At 39.9% G+C, this 22,717-nt stretch overlaps 1 protein-coding gene across 2 annotated transcripts in view; it reads left to right on the plus strand.

Annotated features, from left to right (window-relative positions):
• WASHC4 (WASH complex subunit 4) overlaps window positions 1-22,717 on the plus strand; it is a 55,963-nt gene that overhangs the window by 24,349 nt on the left and 8,897 nt on the right. For both annotated transcript variants that reach the window (XM_019544781.1, XM_019544783.1), the window contains exons 14-30: window positions 1,467-1,593; window positions 3,573-3,698; window positions 4,360-4,467; window positions 5,374-5,520; window positions 5,689-5,768; window positions 6,723-6,828; window positions 7,944-8,060; window positions 9,094-9,262; window positions 10,546-10,700; window positions 11,524-11,598; window positions 11,682-11,786; window positions 14,439-14,573; window positions 15,165-15,273; window positions 15,940-16,006; window positions 16,571-16,657; window positions 19,942-20,089; window positions 21,641-21,737. In XM_019544781.1, coding sequence (XP_019400326.1) covers window positions 1,467-1,593; window positions 3,573-3,698; window positions 4,360-4,467; window positions 5,374-5,520; window positions 5,689-5,768; window positions 6,723-6,828; window positions 7,944-8,060; window positions 9,094-9,262; window positions 10,546-10,700; window positions 11,524-11,598; window positions 11,682-11,786; window positions 14,439-14,573; window positions 15,165-15,273; window positions 15,940-16,006; window positions 16,571-16,657; window positions 19,942-20,089; window positions 21,641-21,737 — 1,958 coding nt within the window. The remainder of the gene's footprint in view (window positions 1-1,466; window positions 1,594-3,572; window positions 3,699-4,359; window positions 4,468-5,373; window positions 5,521-5,688; window positions 5,769-6,722; window positions 6,829-7,943; window positions 8,061-9,093; window positions 9,263-10,545; window positions 10,701-11,523; window positions 11,599-11,681; window positions 11,787-14,438; window positions 14,574-15,164; window positions 15,274-15,939; window positions 16,007-16,570; window positions 16,658-19,941; window positions 20,090-21,640; window positions 21,738-22,717) is intronic.

Raw genomic sequence — 22,717 nt, forward strand, 5'->3', positions numbered from 1 at the left:
TAACTAAAAAAACTTTACTTTCTTTTGGGAGGAAAATATATGTATTACATTTTTTTCTAAAACTTCTTTTGGAAATATATATTCATAAATATTTCCGAAGTTCTCTGCAAATAATAAACATTATGGAGAAGACTTATTTTATGCTGTGATGAATCAGAGGGCATAACACACCCCTATATTACTTATGTCAGTGGTTAGAACATAGGAAGAAAGCAGTCTTTGTGGAGCCAATGTTTCTGTCTGATACTCTGGTTTTCCTCTGCCACTGCCTCCTCCCTGCCTAGTGTGCTGGTTACTAGAACTTGGCTGACATGAAGAGGGAAATTAGCTTTGTTGCTTGTATAGGTCTCTGTTAAGTTACTGTCATGTTCTGCTTAACACTCCCGCTCCATGCACATACCCATGCACTGAGTAAGGAGGAAAACAGGAGCTATGAGTAAATGACAGACCTTGTCTAGGGTTGCTTCTAGGGTGGTTCACAGCCTTGCTGTTCCTGGACAACCTTGTTAGTTGTGCTCTGTAACTTCCACAAAAAGTGAGCAGGGCTAAAATGCTTAGGTTCTCCTAGGTATTCTTAAAATAATTTTAATTGAATCCAGATGGCTTGGGAGGCAGGCTGCATGGAAGAATGGTGGGGGGGATGCAGGGTGTGGGAGGGGCAGGTAGCAGGGGGGCTCATGGGGAGGGACAGGCAGCAGCGGGGGCTTGGCAGACAGGCACAGGAGCACAAGAGGCAAGGGAGGAGGGGTCTGACCCCTTGCTGCTTTTTGAATCACAGCAGTGGAGGGGGATGAATTTAACATGACCTTCCATGAAGTAGATTTGATTCATGGAATATTATAACAAATTCATAATTTTCCATGCATAGAATTAGCGAAGGGGGTTGTCCTGTATTCAAAGTCATCTTAGATTTGCGTTAAAAGGGTAAATGTTACCATGCTTATCTTCTGGAAGTACATTATCTAAAATAAACTGTGTAGAGTTAAGCAGTAATATAGTAGCAAACTGTCTATCCCTTTGGAAGAATCAAAGCTGATAAAGCTTTATTTAGCTTGAACTCAAAGATTTTCTGAAATCTAGTTTTAAATCTTCATTTTGGCAGCTTTTGCTGTTTAACCTAAACACTATAATAGATGTAGTTCTGAATTAGTTAGTGATTAAATGATATATCAACATGGCCTTCTGCACAGAAGCATTGGGGACGTGGAAGAATTAAAGACCTACATTTTAATCCTGACATTGGTTTAATTCACTGAGTTTGTACAAGTAAAACAAGGGACTAACACCAGCCCCTGGAGCATTAAGGCTTACTTTTGTCTGAGGAAGTCTGACACTTGCAAAGGGGACAAAACTATTACATTTGGAAAGTGAATGTTCTTGCATCTTTTCCTGTAGAAGTGTTAGCCCTTTAGGCTCAGAAAAAAGTGGGAAATGAATATACATCTCTGTTTTTTTTTTTTCTCCAGAGAGATGCAGTCATATTATGTCTTTGTGAGCTCATGGATGACAAAAATGGAGTCCATATTGTCTAGGGAGCAGCGAATGGATAAGTTTGCTGAAGACCTCTCCACTAGATGCAGTGTCTTTATACAGGTGGTTAATTTCTTAATAGGACACAATTTGAATAATCTATAATATGATGCTCACTGATTGCGGGATAGTTGACTGGGCGTTAACTAGCATGTATAAAAATTAATCTAAGAGTAAAAACAGACATTGGAGTTCTCTCAGGACAAAGCCTTTTACCTTGAAAGTATCCCAGATAACACTTTTTCATGGGAACGTTGCAGCTAATTCAAGTTAATTGCCATTAAAGCTGAGTGTATAAATGATTGTCCTGTGTCTATTTTGATGCAAGTCAGACTGGGACAACCAGACCTGGGATAAACCTGGGATGTCTGATTTTACCCTTAGAAGCTACACTGTCCTTTATAGTTGAATGTCACTGCAGGACTTCTCCCTATTATATTATTAAATAGGTTGTCTAGTTTAAAGTTTCTGTAGAAATGGGTATTTCCAGGAGAGGTGGGAGGAAGAATACTGCACGTCTGACTGATCACTGGAGAACAGGGGAAGAGGAGATCTTCCTAGTTGGAAAGTGAGCAAACATTTTTGCAAGAGAGCCAGTTTTCTTCCACAAGAATCCTCTGAATGCCTGTGGACTCACTTGTGCTAGGAAAAACACTTTTCTCTTGGTACAAATTTAACATCTGTCCATGGCCAATGTGTCTTGGCATGGCTCTTCTTACTCCTGGCTTTGCTAATGGATTCTGCTAGCTCAAGAACTCAAGATAAAATAAAATTTGTCCTGCTATCCTCAGACTATGGAAAAAATGGACTTTTAAAATTTTGTTTTGACGTTTAAAATCTTGTTGCAACAAGACTTGTTTCTTAAGTAGGGAAAAGCAGCTGAATGACTATAAAGAGATCTAAAGTTATCCCAATAAGAGATTCTGTTCTTACTGGGAGTGTCTGTTAATGGAAATGAATAAACTCCAGCACGGTTCACAGCAGAGTTTATTGCTCCTGGGCATGCCATTTGCACATGTGCCCGGGATCTCAGCATGTTGAGCTGGGGTGCATAAGCCTTTGGTGGTAGGGGGCCCCAGGGATCAGTAGATCAGCCTGGGGCTGCTTTGACCTGACTCAGTGTGCTGTGGAGGAGCTGGCGTGGGGCATGAGTGCTTCAGTGTGGGGCTTGCAAACAGGCCTGTCAGTCTAACATGAGTGTCGCAGCGGAGTAAATAACTCTGCTGTAGGATGGTACTTGTATCTGACAGTACTGCCCTGCAGTGGGGTTAATTAGTTTACTCTGTTCTAATAGCACAGCACATGTAGATACTGCTATTTTACTGCAGAGCTAATTAGTCAGCTCTGCAGTAAATATCTTGTGTAGATGCTTGTAACATAGGTCTCTGTATATCAACATTTTGATGGACAAATTGCTGTTACTCAGTTTTTTTCTTGCTTTTCCTTTGAAAACAGTGTTTTAAGAACTTGAGAAATGTCTTTCTAGATGTAGCATAAATTGATCTTGATACATTTGGTAAATCTTGGCGTTTGAGTGACACTTTATTTTTCCACCATTTATTATTTTGAAAACTACAGGTTTTCCTTTAAAAATAAAATGGTGATTGACAGTGATTTGCTGTTTCTGCATGTCACTTAATTCCTGGGGGTTGTTCCATTTTTCTTAGTTTTAATCTGATTTCTTAAGATTGATGTTACAGTTACATTGGTTACCTTGATTCTGTGATATGATTAGTACTGTTAGGTTCATGAACATTTGATATATTTGCTTATGGTTAAATTGTATCTGTTCATTTATAGATCTATAATAAGTTGCTTCCATAACTTTCAGTTTTAGATAACTTAAACTAAATAGCTTTGACATTTTAGTTCTATAGGAATGAGTAAGCCTGAATTATATGTGGATGAGCTGTGATAGCTCTAGCAGGGATTATTCAGGGTATTAAGTCCTGTCTCTGAACTACAATAAAAAAGACACAGTATATTTACTTGCATGACATCTAGTGTTGAACTTCTTTCATTTTTTACCCACTTGTTTTTAGGGTTTTCTTTATGCTTACAGCCTCAGCACTATCATTAAAACCACGATGAATCTTTACATGTCAATGCAAAAGCCGATGACCAAGACCTCAGTGAAAGCATTATGCAGACTTGTGGAACTTCTCAAGGTAGGCTTCTTGCACTGAAATTACTTATCAAACTTAGGAGAAAGTTTACAATCTTTGCATTCGCCTGTGCCTAAGGAAGGGTGAGTATGCACAAAAGCTTGCAAATAAAGATTTTTTTTGTTGCAAATATCTAGTTGGTTTAATAAAAGATATCACCTTTGCCACAAGTTCTGATTCCTTATTGAACTTAAGCATTTATGCAGTATGAGAATGAAGCATCACATTCTGAAGAGCGAAAACATTACGGGTGTAACTTCTACATAAAGACTAGATTGAAGTAGGAAGGAAGAGATTGGAGAAGAAAATAAGTTGCGTGCAATTTCTAAACACCTTCCACATTTTCTTTTCTCTCTTCACCCTGTTCTCCTTTTTAAGCAAGAAAAGGAAATGGATGCTTAATTTAGGCTCTTTATGCTTTATGAACACTGAACAATATTATTAACCCTCTTAACACCTGAAAATATTCTTTTGTGGGGGGGTTTTTCTTTCTGTCTTTTGAAAAGAGCAGCACATTCAGTAGCTGCAGTTAATATAAATTATAAAGGTACAGAAGAGGAATGCTCCATTTTACAAGTGGGCAAGAGCAGTTAGCCTAAATAAATCAGTGAGATTGTTGCCTTAGAACTGATATTAATCTCTGTTTTTTTAAATTTGAATGCAGGCAATAGAACATACATTTTACAGAAGAAGTGTGGTTGTGGCTGATTCTGTGACTCACATCGCTCAGTATTTGCAGTATCAGGCTCTTAACGCTATTTCTGTAGCTAAGGTAAGTAAAACGAGTTGTTATTGTGTGCATGTAAGTAAGCACATTTATACGCACAGTCAGGCTGTATAATAACTTTGGTGTTTTGTGTATATATAAGATTGCTGTTTTTATCTTTGTGTAATGCTGTTACAAAATTCTGTAAAAGGAATAGGTATAGTATTAATTTTACTTTATGGAGGTGCTAGTTGCATAGGTGCAGTGTATGCTTCTCCAGAAGCATGACAATTCACTTTGCTTGCAGCCTTTACTGATCCAATCTTGGTTTTATGAATTACATTATGAATCAAGATTTCAACATAGCTGCCCTGATGAGAAGTGCTAGCATATATGTTTTGCTTTTGCAGCTAACCTCCAAAGGAGTTGCATGCTGTTATTTATTTTCATAGATGTTAAGGTCCCTTTCAGCCCCTACAGATCATCAGGTGCAGCCCCCCTGCACTTGGGCAGGAAAGACTTCTGGGATCAGATGACCCCAGCAAGATAGGCGTCAAGATGCTTTTAAAACCATTTTATTGTGTCTGATTCTGCATTTTCTTATCCTGTGAAGATTAAATAAATTATATGTGTAAACAATACATGTGCATAGGTTTGCTAAATACATTTAGGAGCCCAAAACATCTCTGGAGAACCAAACACTTTTTTTAAATTTACAAATGGGAATAATACAATTCAAAAGTGGCATAGTCACAAAATCTGTTTGAAACCATGAAGTTTCTGCAAAACCTATATATACTGTGTATCCTGTGTTTCAGTGCCTAGTCTTAAGACTGAAAAAAGTCAAACTGTCAAAAGAAGAGGAGGAGAAATTGCTGTTTGGGGGCTTTGGTAACTTTTCCATGAATACCAAACTTATTTTGATGGTATTTTTTTCCTCCTTCTCTCTCTCCTTCCCTTTCCCTTTCCAAGAAAAGGGTCATTTCTGACAAGAAGTACAGTGAGCAGCGCCTGGATGTCCTTTCTGCCTTGGTGCTGGCTGAGAATATCCTCAATGGGCCAAGTACAAAACAGAGACGGCTAATTGTTTCCCTTGCACTGAGTGTGGGCACACAGATGGTATGTACCACCATTGTGCAGATTGCTGTACACACTATCAATGGTAACGAACAGTGTTCATTACTGAATTGATCAGCCATCTTGCCAGAACAGTTTAAAAATAGTTCTTGTTCTGCATTTAAACACAACAAGTGACTTTCTCCATTTTCTTCTGGTGCCTTTTTTCAGAAAACATTTAAAGATGAAGAGTTGCTTCCACTTCAGGTAGTTCTGAAAAAACTGGACTTAATCAGTGAACTTTCAGAACGGTAAGTAGTAGCATAGTAGGTTCAGGAGACTAGTGGCATTAAAAATAAAATATCATGATCCAACATACAAAATCTTGCAGGAAGTTCTTTATTCTCCATCTAGCTGCATGCAGTTGGCTGGTTCTGTGTAATGATGGGTGGTCAGAATGTGGTCTGTGGAATTCCTCTTTCATAAGTTAATGCAGGCCGTGGAAAATTCAGTGCCTGTTGCATGATCCACTGTGTTTTCTAGTGAGTTTAACAGTAACCATCACTTACTGGGAGCAGGAGCCTTCTTGGTTTGCACCTCCAAATTGAAAGTAAAGCTAGCTGCAACACTTTTTTTCTATTTTATTTAAACTTCTTCCTCCCAACTGTTCAGACTGCAATTGGTTGTGGATATTCAGCAGTAACTTGGTGTAATGTTACTCTTTGTAAATGTTTTCTGTAGATCTTTGATTTGTATATCCAAGCGGATACTTCTGGTGTGTGGAGAATTTACATCATGATCTTCCTACCATTTGCATGACTATAGCACAGAATTAGCTATGGCACCATATCTTAATGCTTTTTTATGTTCTAATTTTCAAGTGCAAAACCTGCTGTTAGTATTGGTGATAACCACATTAGTCCATAAGTGGCACCATATTTTATAGCTGGTATACGATCTGAGAAAAGAAATTCCTTTGTTATACGATTGAAACAACATTTCAGTAGCAGTTACAGGTTCCTTATGGATGCAGTGACAAAAAAAGGGCATCCATTTATCCAGGATTTAGTTCCTTTGAAATGCCAGTGGAGGGATGGTAAATACTGTATTCTTGCATATTTGGAGTTTTAGTGTTATCCTGAAAAGCTAAAACTAGGGAAGTGAATATTAAAAATCTCAAAGAGGTTACAACTGCTGAAGTACAGGCTTGTTGATGTGCTCTCTTGAGCTGTGTTATGTGATTTAATAAGTATCTTGTATTTTAGAGTCAAAGTGCAGTGTGACTGTTGCTTCTTGTACTGGCATCGAGCAGTCTTTCCAATTTATTTAGATGACGTGTATGAAAATGCAGTTGATGCAGCTAGATTGCACGTAAGTTTCATCAACAAAAATACCCAAAGAGACATTAATGGTTCAGTTTAGCATGCCAATCAAATTGAGAGGAGGGAGCCCTTAAAAGTGGAATTGCAGCAGGGACAGAGTTTCAATTTGCTCACCCTCCCTTTCCTGCTCAGGGAAAAGCTGCAGTTTTAACCCTTTCACAGCAGAATTGGCTGATTTTTGGCCTGAGGTGGAAAGAGAGAGAAGATTAGGCTGTATCCCTGCTTCATGCAACCACAGCTGTGGAAATCTCTTTTCTTCATCCTGCCTTCCAAAAACAAGGCACCTGTCTTATTTAGGGGATGTGGCATGCAAGAAAAAGAAGTGTGTATGTATATTATTTATATTATGTACATACACCTTTTTTTTTTTTTTTGCTAACTCTGAAGCATCAGAGTTTAGGTGCTGCCAGCAATGAACTGCTTGGCCCAAGACACTAAATTCATCCGTTTGCCACATACTGTTAATTCACTGTTCTGATTGACCAAAGCTTAAAACTGGGTCTTTGCTAGGACGTCAACTTGTGGGAAGGGGGTATGGTGTTTGGTCTGCAATAGCAGAGAAACTATTTAAAATAGCTAACTCATCTCTGTCTTGCTTTTTAGAAAAATTGAAGCTGATGGCTTTCAATCCTCTTTTTTTTTCAACTTAAAGCTAAATATGTACAGACATTCGAAAAGCCCGAGGCAGAATCTAAGTTGCTGCAAATTTCTATAAGCAGCATAGTTTATATTGGTAGTGAACAGAACACATATTTGTCCTTTGGGGTGATGGGAGTTCTGCCATTTTAAATCAGTCTGTGCGCTGAACTTCTGTTATGGGTATAGACCAGTTGTATATGCTGAACTTCTGTTCTGTTACAGGTACAGACTGGTTTCCAATCACTTACACTGGCAAAAGTATAATGTCTTTACTTGGCCTTAATTTTTTTTGCAGGGGATGGAGGGAGTGTTTGAATTAAAGTAAATGAGTTGAGCTTCACTCTTGAGATTTGAGGTTTTGACCTCTAGCTCAGGCTGGTTAGGTGATGTACACTATTTTAATATGTTGGTGTGTACTTGTTCTGTAGTTTGTAAGTTAGTGTCTTTCTAATCCTTTTTTTTCAGTATATGTTTAGTGCATTACGGGACTGTGTACCTGCGATGATGAATGCAAGGCACTTAGAATCGTACGAGGTACTTCTGGAGTGCTACGACAAGGAAATCATGGACGTTCTAAATGAGGTAACTGCTCAAGTACTGGAATTACTGTCAGTGGCTTAATTGGAGTGTCTATTAGAGTTAGCTTTTACTGCCTGAAATGTAAGATTTTCCATAAAACTAGTGTGGAAATCTTGTTTGCCTGCTTTGAGGCATGGTTAAAAGCAAAAACATTGTTCATTTTAGACCATCACAGGCATGTATATAGCTCCCTTTATCATAGTGTGCAGGGAACTCTATCATCAATGTACCTCTTTTGAGGTCGAGAAGTGTTCTCTGGTTTACAGATGCCGAGACAGAAATTTACCCTTGGTAGAAAGTTCTGCATGCATAGCTATTTGGGCTAGAAAAATAATCCCCTTTTCCCCCAGCCAAATAACTATTTCTACAAAACTCCTGGCTGGCTTAGTTTATCTCATTCAGGGAGGTGGCAAAAAACCCCCCTCACATTGGCAAATACATATTTCCATCAGGGGGCTCTGCTGGCATGTACTCAGCTCTACTGCAGAGGTTGTGTCATGTAAACGTGCCCTTACTGCTGTGGTTCTCAACCTTGTTAGAATCAAGCCACCCTTCAGAAGATGCCAGCACTTAGCTTTCTCAGGTTTTTTGTATTGCAGAAAAATAGTAGAGTAGCTTTTTCTGTTGCATAGAATTAAGAAAGACCGCAACAAGTTAGAAATGTTTTTGACACTCTGGATTTTCTAAGGTTCTATGTTAAGGCACTTGGGGAAGTTCATCCGGATCAAGTAAAGGTGTGACTTTTTCCACTCCCTCCCCACCGTGTGAAGCCTCTGCTTTGTGTGCAAAGTGGCCTATAGTTGCTGTATTTAATCTTCTGAGCTACAGTAATCTAAAGACTTTTTGCACCTGAGTGTGTGGTTTTGCACATAGGAGTTTTAAAGCCCTTCCACGTATGTGCATTGATTTGTCTTAACATTGCTCTGTGTGTTAGAGGCCACAGTAACTGTTACAGATCTGAAGGTAGTTTTTAATTCTATTAAACCACCATTGTAAAAGGAAAGAGCATGATTTTTTTTCTTCACTTTTCCAATAGCATTTACTGGATAAATTATGTAAAGAAATAGAAAAGGACCTACGTCTTTCTGTGCACACACATCTACAGCTAGAAGACAGAAATCCTTTCAGAGTTGGAATGAAAGATTTGGCCCACTTTTTCTGTCTGAACCCAATACGATTTTTCAATCGTTTCATTGATATCAAAGGTGGGTTGGAATAAACAGATTTTTTTGCTTGCTAATTTTCTCTACTGTTTTGCTTCCCAGCTAACCCTTTGAACATTTTCCTTCTTTTCCTTTTATGTTTCCCTATTTCCTTTTATTTCTTTCCATGCCTCCATGGCCTAATGATGCAAAGAGGAAATTACTAGTGTAGTTGCTGCTAACTAGACCTATGCGAAGTGGCTAGTGTTTGCTTTAGATTCGACTGATTCAGGGGACAGTGATTCAATTCAGTGATTTTTTTTTTTTTTTTTAATCAATATCCCGAATTGATTCGGCTGCTGCCAAATCATACAGGCCCAGACCCCGTCCACTCTCCCAGTCCCAGCAATGGCTGCTTCAACTCACCAGGTGCTACTGGTGAGGGGGGTACCCAAAAAAACCCCCGGCCTTACTGGTTCCTATCCAGCAGGGGGGTGATCCCTGCTGCCCCACACTGCCCCATGACATGTGGGGGCCTCTGCATCAGCTCTCTGAGGCCACTGCAGGAGCTGGTGAGTGAGGAGTATTTTTGTTTTTTTTAAAGGGCTAGAGCTGGGGCAGGCAGGAGTGCTGGGGAGGAGCAAGGGATGCTGGGGGTGCTCATGGCAGAGCCCCCATGTGTCATGGGGCAGTGGGGGGCAGCAGGGGTCCACCCCCCCAGCCAGGTAGCAGCCGGTGAATAGAGCTTTTTTTAAAGGGCCAGGAGCTGGTGTAGGCAGGGCTGCCATGGGAGGGGGCTGGGAGAGTGGGCAGGGAGTACTGGGGGAACAGGCAGGGGATGGGGCCTGGTGGGGGATCCCCATGGTCCCCTCCTCCAGCCTCCCCTCCCCTGCCCCCTACTTACCATTTCCAAGTCCATCTCCAGCTTCCTGTTGCAACAGGCAGGGACTAGCCAAATCGTTGAAGCTCTCCGAATCTTTTCCAAATTGATTCAGAGCTTCAAGTCGATTCGGACCTTTTATTGGTCCCCTGATTCAATTTGTATTTGGAGATTCAGCCCCCGAATGGGGCCGTATCCCCTCCAGATTGAATCAACACCCAAAGTTTTGCACAGCCCTATTGGTAACCATGTGGTTCTTTCTACCTGGAGTGTGTGTGTGTGTGTGTGTGTGTGTGTGTGTGTGTGTGTGTTATACTACATGTGCTATTATCTATTTTGTTTTACAGTCCTCTCCAAGAGAATGCCATATTTAATGCCATGTCTGTTTAAACTAACAGATTTTGTTTTGTTTGTTATTTAGCAGCTGGAGATTCAGTCCATATTATATTATTGATTTTTTTTACAGTTTATGTGACGCACTATCTAGACAAGACGTTTTACAACCTAACAACTGTAGCTCTTCATGACTGGGCTACATACAGTGAAATGAGAAACTTAGCAACTCAGCGTTATGGTTTGAGCATGACAGAAGCACATCTTCCCAGTCAGACTTTAGAACAGGTACAGTTTTTGGAGGGTGCTTTCTGTTTATATACGGCATGTTTTTGTTGTACTAGATTATTATTCAAGATATGAATGAATCAGAAACTGAAGCACCCATGGTGGAAATCAGCTGGGAATTTTAATCATTGTTTTCTAGTTCTCTTTGGAAATAGAGGGGCCTGACTACCTTTCTTTTGAAGGGAATTCCACACCCACAACAACTGTTCACTTGAAATTTGAAGTTTTGGATGCTCAGAAACCCTTAAAAAACAGATCTCTGAAAACAGGAATACAAAATTATATGCCAGTTTCTCAAAACTTGGTCTAATTAAATTTACCAAAGACTAATGCCTGATAAAGATTAAACACAAAAAATCCTGTTTTTGAGACATGTAGTCCTTCTTTTTGAGTCTTGAGACTAATTAAATAGTAAATAAGAAAGAAAAAATGAAATGGGTATTTGTAAATCTTGGCATTTGTATTTATAAATATATACCAGTCCACTTTTTTTCCACTTTTATTTCCATACACTTCATAGGATTTAAGAACACTTTTTTTCAAATGGATTAAAAGACATGGGTATACATTTGACTTGGAATGTAAAACAATTATATGAAAACTTAAAATGCTAATTCCTAGATATTGAAGAGGGCCAGAATAAACTGCAAAGTAACATCATAGATTTAACAGGAAAAGTTGTTTCAATTTTCATATGCAACTGGACTGTGCTTCCAAAAATGCTTTCAAATAGCTTGCATTGATAATTGTTACTGTGAATGCATTTGAAACTCCCAAGGAAGCTGTTACTGTGAAAATTTGTTAATTGATCATGTTGTTTCAGGGTCTGGATGTTTTGGAAATCATGAGAAATATTCATGTTTTTGTATCACGCTACCTCTACAATCTCAATAATCAGGTGAGATGCAGTCTAGACCTGTATTATGTATATCACTTGCTGATTTTGATACTGAGTGAATAACGATCACCTTTTCTTTGCAGATCTTCATTGAAAGAACCAGCAATAATAAGCACTTGAACACTATCAATATCCGGCACATTGCTAATTCAATTCGAACACATGGCACAGGAATCATGAACACAACAGTAAGCATCTCTTGCACTGTTGCTTTTGTTTAATAAACATAAAAAGCACATGCACTTCTAGCATCTTTTGACCTTTGAATATTTAGTACAATTTCAGTTTTGCATTTGACTTAACAAGGCCGTCTGCAAACACTAAGCAGTGGGTCAGTGGGTTTTGAATTGTTATACTGCTAGTATTTATTAGGTAAAGTTATTGTAGAGATATTCTGGTGAGATTCCAAATTGCAGTAGCGATGAAAATAAGTGTTTATAAGGTTTAGTTTTTAAAAGTCTGAATCAGTTTGAGTACTATATATTGCTGTTTTGTTAACATTTGTTAGGATGCCATTTTATGTTGCATTTCAAGCACAGTATTCTTAAAAATGTGGTTCCAGTTTGTCATATTTCAATTTAAATAGTCAAACTACCACTTACTTTTAGAATTTGGGAAATGTAAGGCCACTGTTTTTTTACATATTTGGCCAAAGTCACTTAATATTTTCACTGTTTTCTGGGCTGAGATTGATAAGTGGTTTTCATAGATTTCATAGACATTAGAGCTGGAAGGGAACTTGGAAGATCATCGATTCCAGCCCCCCATCCGAAGGGCAGGAAGTCAGCTTGGGTCATAGGATCCCAGCAAGATAAGCATCCAGTTTGCACTTGAAGGTGTTCAATGTAGGTGCTTGAACCACCTCTGATGGCAGGCTGTTCCAGAAACTGGGGGCTCGGACAGTAAAGAAATTCTTCCTTATGTCCAGCCTGATCTTGCAGTAATTTATAACGCTTTGACCTCGTCATCCCTTGGGGCGCTCTGGTGAACAAATGTTCCCCTCAGATCCTGGTGGTCACCCCGATAAACTTATAGGTGGCCATCAGATCACCCCTGAGCCTGCGCTTTTCCAGGCTAAAGAGCCCCATGGCGCTCAGCCTGTTGTCGTAAGGTCTGTTTTCCTGACCGAATCATGTGCGTGGCTCTTCTCCACATCCTTTTTGAATTGTGGAGCCCAAAACTGAACGCGGTTCTCCAGCTGCAGCCTCACCAAGGCCGAGTACAGCATCGCATTGCAGGCTCATGTTCATCTTGTGGTCAATGATGACCCCTAAGTTTTATTACTTCCCTGTTCTAAATGTGGATGCTATTCAGCAGTGTAGAGTATTCAATGATTTTTCAAATAAGGTTAGTAGCCTTGTAGGGCTGTGTGATCTGAGAATAAGTGGGCATGTCTACATGTGCATTTTACTGTGAAGTAGACTAATTTACTGTGCAGTGAAGTGTTACTGTCTTCATGTGCATTGCAATTAAGGCTCAGAAGATTAACTTACTTCAGTGTATGATTGTCCTGTCAGACACAGGCAACTATGTGATGGCAGAGTAAATTACTGAGCTTAAATGCACGGGTAGATGGTGACATTGAGATTTAATTTACTCTGGCTCAAATTGCACTGGAGTTTATTCAGTCACATTAATTGCATGTGCAGAGACTCCTAAATAAGGATGCTGAGTCTGGGAAGCCTTTGCAGATGTTCATTTCAACAGGAACTTAATCTTCTCATTTTTATCAGTTGTAAATCACATGTTTGGAGTAATTGAAATAATATGAACATTTGGTATGGTGCCAAAGCTTGATTAGAAAGTTCAACCCATGAAATCAAATCTTAGACAGCTGTTCAGTATCTTAGGATCTGTGTATCCCTTTCTTCATCTTATTCATCTTTCCACTATGCCATTGGCAATATAGGAACTTGAGGAGCCATGTGTACAGAAAGAAAAGTGCTCTCTCTCAGGGTATCACTTGGAATGATAAGATTATTATAAATGAGTTCTTGTTATTTGACACTGGGGGGGAAATGCATAGATGGCTTCTAATATTGGTACAGCTCATCTTGGCTGTTGGTTATTGTGACAGAAGTTGTTTTCCTGCTCCCATCACTTCCTGGCTAATTGAGCACCTTACTTATTTACCTCTGAGTCTGGGCTGAATTGTCTAAATAGACAATGAAATTGTTACTTCGATTCATAAAAAGTTAGGGTTGGAAGGGACCTCAAGAAGTCATCTAGTCCAACCGCCTGTTCAAAGCAGAACCATCCCCAGCTACATTATCCCAGCAAAGGCTTTGTCTAGCTGGGTTTTGAAAATCTCCAAGGTTTCCTACTTGAAAAAGGTGGGATGTAGCCCCATGGGTAAATAGTTCTAGAAAACTTTGAACAAATTTAAAGAACAGGGTAGGTTTATAATGAAACTCCAAATATTAGGGGAGACAGTAATTGAGCTTAAATCTGTTCCTCTTCAATTTGGAACATTTTTATCATTTCAGAGGAACAGCAACTATATAATCCAAAATTAAACTGTAGGTGCTGTACTTCTCGTGGCACACGGACTGATCTTTTAAATAGCAGGTTCCCTCTGCCCTGTTACCTCCCTGCTTTAAAGGGAACTGAACCTTCAAGAAGAGAAGGTTGACTTTTTTTGTTTCCTTTTTTAGTGAGAGAGGTACTGCTGAGCTTGCCTGAGACCTGCAAAGGTGGAGCCTCTTTCCAGCAGCAGAATTTACATTGTTATACAGAATTAAAATGATTCAAGAAGTTACTGAACAATAGTCACTAGAGGTACATGTTTATTGGAAAGGGAGTTTCTAATTTTGAGTCTGGTTTTTTTTGTTACAATCTAGGTGAATTTCACATACCAGTTTCTGAGGAAAAAGTTTTACATCTTTAGCCAGTTCATGTATGATGAGCATATCAAATCTCGACTAATTAAAGATATACGGTTCTTCAGGGAAGTGAAGGATCAAAATGATCATAAGGTAAATGCGTCAGGTAAAAGGGAATTTGATTTAAAACAATGCTGCCTTTGTGCTCTGAGACATTAAGCTGATATGTGCCATGCTACAAAATGTCACAGCTTTTTCCTTTTATTTTAATTAAATGTATTAATGGAAGGTGACACATTCAATCCTGTCAAAATGCAGCGCAGGAAAAAATTCACATTCCTGCATTCATACTATTTTATCTGATTTAATTTATTTTTACTTCTTACTGAACACTAACTAAGATGATACTCATCAGCAGACATGATGTATCATTCCTTAACCTTATATAGGATTGGATATGTTTTTCCTTCTGTTAAGCTGTTGATGATTAGTACAATTTTTGTCTAATTTAATTTAGACCCAAAGTTTACAACTAAAGTTAATAACATTTTTATAAATGGTCTATCTTGAAATTAAGTTTTAGTTGTAGTCTGAACACTGTCATGCTTGCAAAAGATTAGGCAATGTATATGTAGATGACAGGGGTGGAAAGAGACTGTGAAATAGCTTTACCATGAAAAGTCAGTTATATTCTTTAAAAACTAGTATATATCTATTTTATTTATGCTGAAATCATCTCTCTAGTACCCTTTTGAGAGGGCAGAAAAGTTCAACCGGGGCATCAGAAAACTTGGAATAACACCTGATGGACAAAGTTACCTCGACCAATTCAGGCAGCTCATAAGCCAAATAGGTATGTAACACTATCTAAAAATACGGGGTCAGTATGTCTTCATAATCCAGTAACTAAAGTGCTAAGGTTGAGGACTGTCTAATCCTAGCACAAATGGGTGCACTGTGTTAAGGGAATGGATTTTCACCTGTTTATACAAAAATGGGCCCTTGATGGCCATAACAAAATCCGTCTATGCCTCCTGTGAGTGTTCTTGATACTTTCTTCCTTCAGCTATGCAAAAAAGGAACCCATTTTTTGTCCAGATTTAGTATCTTTCCAGTATAGGGAAAAGTACTCTTGAATCCGGATATTTCAAAATATGTGGATGAAATACCTTTGGCTGTTAATGAAATAGGCATTTAAGGTCTGAGTTGCAGACATTTACTCCCAAATGTAATTTGTGTATTAGGGAGTAAATGTTTGTAGAATGTTGGCCTTCAGTTAAGTGTGAAAATACGTATTCCGTGAACACAGGCTCATGAGATGAGCAAGTTACGTTTTATTTTTCTAGTTTCACTGTGCACCATTAAACTGTGAAACATCAACATAATTTTTCTCTTTGCAGTCAGCTTTACAGCATAACTGTATTACAGAGGATATATTAATCTGTCTTTCAGAATTAACAAGAACTTTGAAATGTGCATATGTAAATATCTAACTCATTTTCTTTTTTTGTTTTGAAAGGCAATGCCATGGGCTATGTACGAATGATAAGATCTGGTGGACTTCACTGCTGTAGTAGTGCAATTAGGTACCCACACACATTTTAATACCATTATTTCATGGTGTTATTCGTGCTTTCATACTTAAAGCACAGAGCTTCTTAGTTCTGCCATTGTGGCAGCTCCTCTGGCTGTTCTCAGTAGGAGAACTTATATTAAGTTCAGGCAGTCTTACTGCATTATAAAAGAAAAAAATACCGTCACTGCTACAAAAAAACAGACAAGACCTGCAGGAAGGGAAGAAAAAAAGGTTCCTCTTGTACCATACATTTGAGTGGTGTGGAAATAGCATGTCACTGTTTAAAAGACATTTTCTGATGAAACGGGGAGGCATGTGCATTAAAAAGGATGGGAGAAGATGCTGGAAAAGTGGGGCAGGGTGGTGGGGGAAAAGCAAAACGTTTTGTGAAAGGATAACGAAGAGGGGAGTGAGTTTGGTTATAGAGATGATAGCTTGGATAAGAAAATGATTGGAGATTTGGTATAAGCAAGAGCAAATCAGTGTAAAACCTTTAAGGCAAATGATGATGGTGATTAAGTGAGTGAATGTAATCAGAACTGAATTGTAAACCTAATATACAATAACAATGTAGGTTTGTTCCTGATCTTGAAGATATCGTGAATTTTGAGGAACTGGTGAAAGAAGAAGGGCTCTCAGAAGAAACACACAAAGCAGCAAGGTAACCTACTGCATTTTATGATGTGGGGCTTGAAAAAAAATCTTCTCATGCTTTTAAAACATTTTTAGATGCTTTACAAATATGAAAATAAGCTGAAATATTATTTCAGCAGATACAATAGTATTGTTTCAAAAACTGTAGCCACACACTGCACATTCAGGTGGTCTCTGTGCTGCTACCTTGCAGCACGGGAGGTTCTTTTTGACCCCAGGAGATCCTGGGGCAAAATAACTTATGTGGGGGGGGGGAAAAAAAAGGGGGTGCATGTGGCAGTACCACGTGCCACCCAAAATGGGAGGCAGACTCCTAGCTACAGGAGTGCTGTGGCTGCAGCTTCCCAGGACCCCAGGTAAGGCTGCTGGGGCCAGCACAGTAGCTGGCCCCAGCCTCCTCTACCCCACCCGGGTAACCTGCTGTGTACTAGAGTGTGCCTGGCACAGGTATTCTCTGCGGACAAGTAGCAGTGGCATAAGGTGTGCCACTGCTTCTTGTCTCCAGGGAAGCAAATGTCTGGCTCATGTAGACACAGCCATAGAGTTCACTTCCTAATTAAAATTTGCCTCAGGAAAATTCCTTGCCTATGAGTATCTTACATTCTGGGCATCCATTTCCTGGCTAGAAAGAGACTTTAAAAAATAACCACAAATCACAGAATTATGGAAAATTAGGGGAAGGGACCTCAAGAGGGCATCTAGTCAAACAACTTTCTCAAAGCAGGACTATCCCCAACTATATCATCCCAGTCAAGGGTTTATCTAGTCAGGTCTTAAAAACCTCCAAGGGTGGAGATTCCACAACCTCTCTGGGTAACCTGTTCCTGTGCCTTAATACCCTCCATGTGGGACAGTTTTTTCTAATATCTAACCTAAACTTCCCTTGCTGCAACTTGAGACCATTGCTCCTTGTTTTATCATCTTCCACCACAGAGAACAGTCTAGCTCCATCCTTTTTGGAACCACCCTTCAGATAGTTGAAGGCTGCAATTAAATCCCCCCTCAGTCTCATCTTCTCCAAACTAAATAATCCCAGTTTCCTCAGCCTCTCCTCAGAAGTCATGTGCCCCAGCTCCCCACCTGTTTCTGTTGCCCTATGCTAGCCTTTTCAACTCTTCTACGTCATTTCTGTAGTGGGGGCCCCAAAACTGGACCCAGCACTTCAGATGTGGCCTCACCAGTGCCAAATAGAGGGTAATGTTCACTTTCCTCTATCTGCTGGCACCACACCTGCTAATGCAGCCCAGTATGCTGTTAGCCCTTTTTTTGGCAGCAAGGGCACACTGTTGGCTCATTCAGTTTATCGTCTACTATAACCTCCAGGTCCTCTTCTGCAGAGCTGCTGCTTAGGCAGTTAGTTCCCAGCCTGTACTAATACATGGGATTATTCTATCTTAAATGCAGGACTTTGCACTTGTCCTTACTGAACTTCATGAGATTTCTTCTGGGCCAGTCCTCCAAATAATCTAGGTCTGTCTGATTCCTAGCCCTACCCTCCAGCATATCTACTGCTCCCTCTAGTTTGGTGTAATCTGCAAATTTGCTGAAGATGCACTCCATCCCATCTTCCAGATTGTTGATGGCGCCATTAAACAAAACTGGCTCCAGGACTGACTTCTGGGGAACTCCACTTAATACTGGCTGCCAACTAGATATCAAGCCATTCCTTACTACCCTTCGAGTCCAACAGTCCAGCCAGTTTTCTCTCCATGTTATAGTCCGTTCATCCAACCTGTACTTCCTTAGCTTGCTCCATGGACTTGTACATGTTCAGCTTTTTCTAATTTGTCCCTAACCTGTTCTTCTGCCACTATTGGCTGCTCACCTCCTCCCCAGGTTGTGCTGCCAGGTACAGTAATCTGGGAGCTGACCTTGCCTGTGAAGACTCTGGTAAAAAAGGTATTGAGTACTTCAGCCTTTTCTGCATCATCTGTCACTGTGTTGCCTCCCCCATTCAGTAAGGGACCCACACTTTCTCTGATCTTTCTCTTGTTGCTAACAAACTTGTAGAAACCCTTCTTGTTACCCTTCAGGTTCTTTGCTAGCTGCAACTCCAGTTGTGTTTTGACTTTCCTGATTTCACCCCTGCATGCTCGAGCAATACTCTTATAGTCCTCCCTAGTTTACCCCACTTTCCACTTCTTGTAAGCTTCCTTTTTGTGTGTTAGCTCACTGAAGTTCCCTGTTAAGCCAAACTGGTCTTCTGCCATACTTGCTTATTTTACTGTGCATATCAGGATGGTTCATTCCTGCGCCCTCAGTAATGTTTCTTTAAAGTACAACTAGCTCTCCTGGACTCCTTTTCCTCTCAGGCTGGCCTCAGTTCTTTGAGTGAAAGTCTGCTTTTCTGAAGTCCAGAGTATTTACTCTGTTGCTCTCCTTCCTTCCTTCCTTCCCTCAGGATCTAGATCACAATCATTTTGTGATTGCTGCTGCTTAAGTTGCCATCCACTTCTACATTCCCCACCAATTTGTTCCCATTTGTGAGCAGCAGATCAAGAAGAGCACAGCCCCTAGTTGGTCTTCCCAACAGTTGTATCAGAAAGTTATCCTTAACACTCTCCAAAAACCTCCTGGATTGCCTGTGCACTTGTGTGTTGCTCTCCCAGCAGATATCAGGGTGATTTAAAATCCCGCATGAGAACCACAGTCTGTGATCTGGAAACTTGTGTTCCCTGTTTGAAGAGTCTCATTCTCCTGGTCTGGTGATCTATAGCCCATACTCACTATGACATCAACCCTTGTTGGTCTCCCTTCTGACCCTAACCTGGAGACTTTCAACAGGCCTAGCTTCTCTTTCAGAGTGGAGCTCTGAGCAATCGTGCAGCACTTTTACATAAAGCGCAACTCCTCTTCTCCTCTGCCTGTCCTTCCTGAACAGTTTGTACCCATCCATGACAGTGCTTCAGTCATGTAAGCTCCCACCAAGTCTGTATTATTCCAATCGTGTCATAATTCCATGACTGCACAAGGACTTTCAGTTCTTCCTGCTTGTTTGTTTCCTAGGCTCTGTGCATTCATGTGGAGACATCTGAGGTAAATCCTATTCTCTGACACCATTCTGATACTAGTGAGGAAGTCAATTTTTGGCCATCTTGGATTGTTTGTGTATGGAATGGAATGAAAGGAAATGAGCTGTGTTTCAATTGGAAAATAGTAAAAAATGTATGGAAAATCCATTGTGTGCAAATACATTGGGCTCTTGTCAAAAGCCTTCTCTCACTGGTAATGAATGAAGAGAAAAGTTGCTAACAGGAAATGATCGGGTAACACATTTCTCATTCTTTACAGGCAGTTAGATTCCGTTCTTGGTGATCTCACACGTAATTTTGCAGAAGGCACGGAGTACTTCAAAATGCTTGTGGATGTGTTTGCTCCTGAATTCCGCAGTCCAAAGAACATGCACTTGCGCAACTTCTATATTATTGTTCCCCCACTGGTCAGTAGTTCCAGCACCTATAGTGATGCCTATTTTTTTAAAATGTTATTAGATTAAATTGTGGTGTGATGCTCCGTACTACAAATGTAATGTAGGTGCAGTAGATTATTTGTTTCCAGATTCTATTAATTTCTTTCTTAGCTATGAACTGAAGAACTAATTGGCCCCTGTATCTAGTTTGGTTGTAAAAAAAAAAGTGTTCTAATTGACTCTGCTTCTTGATATTGACTTAGGCACCAGTTCCCAACACTGAACAGAGGGGACTGGGCCAACTGAAAAAATAACTTTAAATATATCTTTATTTACTTAAATTGGAGATATTGTAAAAGGTAAGAAAGAAAAGAGACATCAGGGCTAGTCAGAGATGGAGAGAGGAAAATCAAAGACCTTATGTTAGTGTCCCTTTTCTGAAAGTTCCCTTAAAGCAGCAGTTTGGAAATATTCAACCTCTAATTCTAGTTCAGATTATGTAAAAACTAAGACCCTCTTCTGTTTGGATCTTTTATTTGGAGTTGCTTTGCTATATTCCTGCACCACCAAGCCTCATTGACTTCAGTAGGGCTTCACGTGAAAGTACTTGGATGCAGTTCAGGATAGAGGCCAGATCCTACTCTATAATCTGGCCAGAGTATTCCTGATAACCATCCAGTATTTTTAATAAACTTTTAAAATGGAATGTTAATTGAAGGTGACTGAACCACAAATTGAAATTTCTGAAAACAGAGATAGCATTATGGGGGTAGAAATGAGGAGAACCTCAGAAATAACTAGAAAAAGACTGACATTAAGACATGAGTAGAAGGAATTTGTTTCATCCTCTGCACTTTTTTTCTGTGTTTTTTTTCTTATTCCAGGGAGTTCCATTAAATATTTCTGTACACTTAAAATATGTTTTCTTTAATAGCGTAACACACACCACACAGTATGGGGTTAGTATTGGAATAGTCTGTTTGTGGCTGAAGAGAACTGGCCTTTGGTCTCACAAATTGCAGCAAGTGCACCAGTCTCCTGCCCCTCCAGTGTGGTTTTACTGCAGTGATATAAAACAGTGGCTCCTCCTAAACAGTAATAAAAGCACATGAGATGACTTAGGACATCCAAGTGAACTCAATTCAGTCATACTTTCTTTACTGAGCTTCCTAAAAAATTCTTGACATCTTGAATTTATTTATGTATTTATTTTAGGTGCTAGATTTTACAAAGGTCTCTCTTGTTTGTTTGTTTGTTTAAAGCTTCATTAAGCACTCAGTCTCTGCTCAGGCCATTGATATTATTACTTTAAAATGTTATACAAAGTATAGAAAGGGCCTAACTTGAGCAGACTTAATGAAAAACATGTCTTTCATTTTTAATTTGTATTTTACAGACCAAACCCCACTTCCTTAAAAGCTTAGGAAAGGGATGGAATTTCCATGAAAAGTAGAAACTTGGAATATTTTTGGGTGTGTAGTTGTAAAATGTAATTGACAAAATTGCATGTTGCCACCCTTTAATTTAGCTCATCTTACTCTGCAGTGATGGTCTGGTTCAGGTGCTCGTCTCTCGTTTCAGACTCTCAATTTTGTAGAGCATTCTATCAGCTGCAAGGAGAAACTGAATAAGAAGAACAAAAGTGGAGCAGCTTTCACTGATGATGGGTTTGCCATGGGTGAGTCTGAACACGCTGTCTAAACTTCCAGTCAGTTAACACAGTTGAGATTTTATTTCAACTTTGCCCAGTCTTTGCAATCTGAGTTGTCCTTGTTTTAACACATCTCACCTGTGTAGATTGTTGCTTTTTGGTTTCAACATTGTATACTTAGTTCTTTCCTGGCTGTCCTGCTACTGTGCATAGAATGCTTAAGCACAACAGAATGGAGTCTTCATAAGCGTGTTGTTGTATGTTGCATGTTTCAGTAACTCTTGGGGTATAAACAGACATTGACAAATCAAGCGGATCAGCTGAGGTAGAATGTGTCCTGCCACAGCTAATCTGCTTCAATGGGTGAAATGCATATTGCCCATTGTCCTGCCTAAGACAGGGGGCCAGTCCTGTGGAATGATGTGTGACGTGTTCCCTGCTTACAGAGCTGCACTTGCTCTGCTTACAGAGCTTCCCAAGGGCACAACCCTGTACAAAGAGAGAAGCCATGTTTTGCCCCTATTTCCTACTTAGAGAATGTTACTCTGAGGATCTCCAAAGCATGTCTCTGGAAGCGGGGAAAGCTGGCTGCAGTGCAGTCCTGGGGCTGAGACAGGGGCGGGCAAGTATTTCGGGTGGAGGGTTGCTTACCAAGTTTTGGCAAGCCACCAAGGGCCGCATGGGTAGTCCTGGCCCCTGACGGGTGCCCTGCCCCCTGGTCGCCATCTTGGAACCAGAAGTCCTACCCCCCAACTGCTGACCTTTCCCATCAGAAGTCCTTTCTCTTGCCCCCAGAAATACTCCTTTCAGCAAGGGGTTTTGCCATCTCTGAACCAGAAAAATACCAACTTACATTCTAAAAATCCAACACTTACTATAACATTAATTTAATTTCAGAAAGTATTTTTGTCCTGATTCACGTGTGTTTGTATAGTGTACATAGCAGTGATAGTACAATAGCTTAAAATGAAGTCTTACTCTTGTATATTGTGGCTGGGGGGGTGGGT

Source organism: Crocodylus porosus, unplaced genomic scaffold, assembly GCF_001723895.1.
Source record: "Crocodylus porosus isolate Cpor-Errol unplaced genomic scaffold, CroPor_comp1, whole genome shotgun sequence".
Classification (NCBI taxonomy): Eukaryota; Metazoa; Chordata; order Crocodylia; family Crocodylidae; genus Crocodylus; species Crocodylus porosus.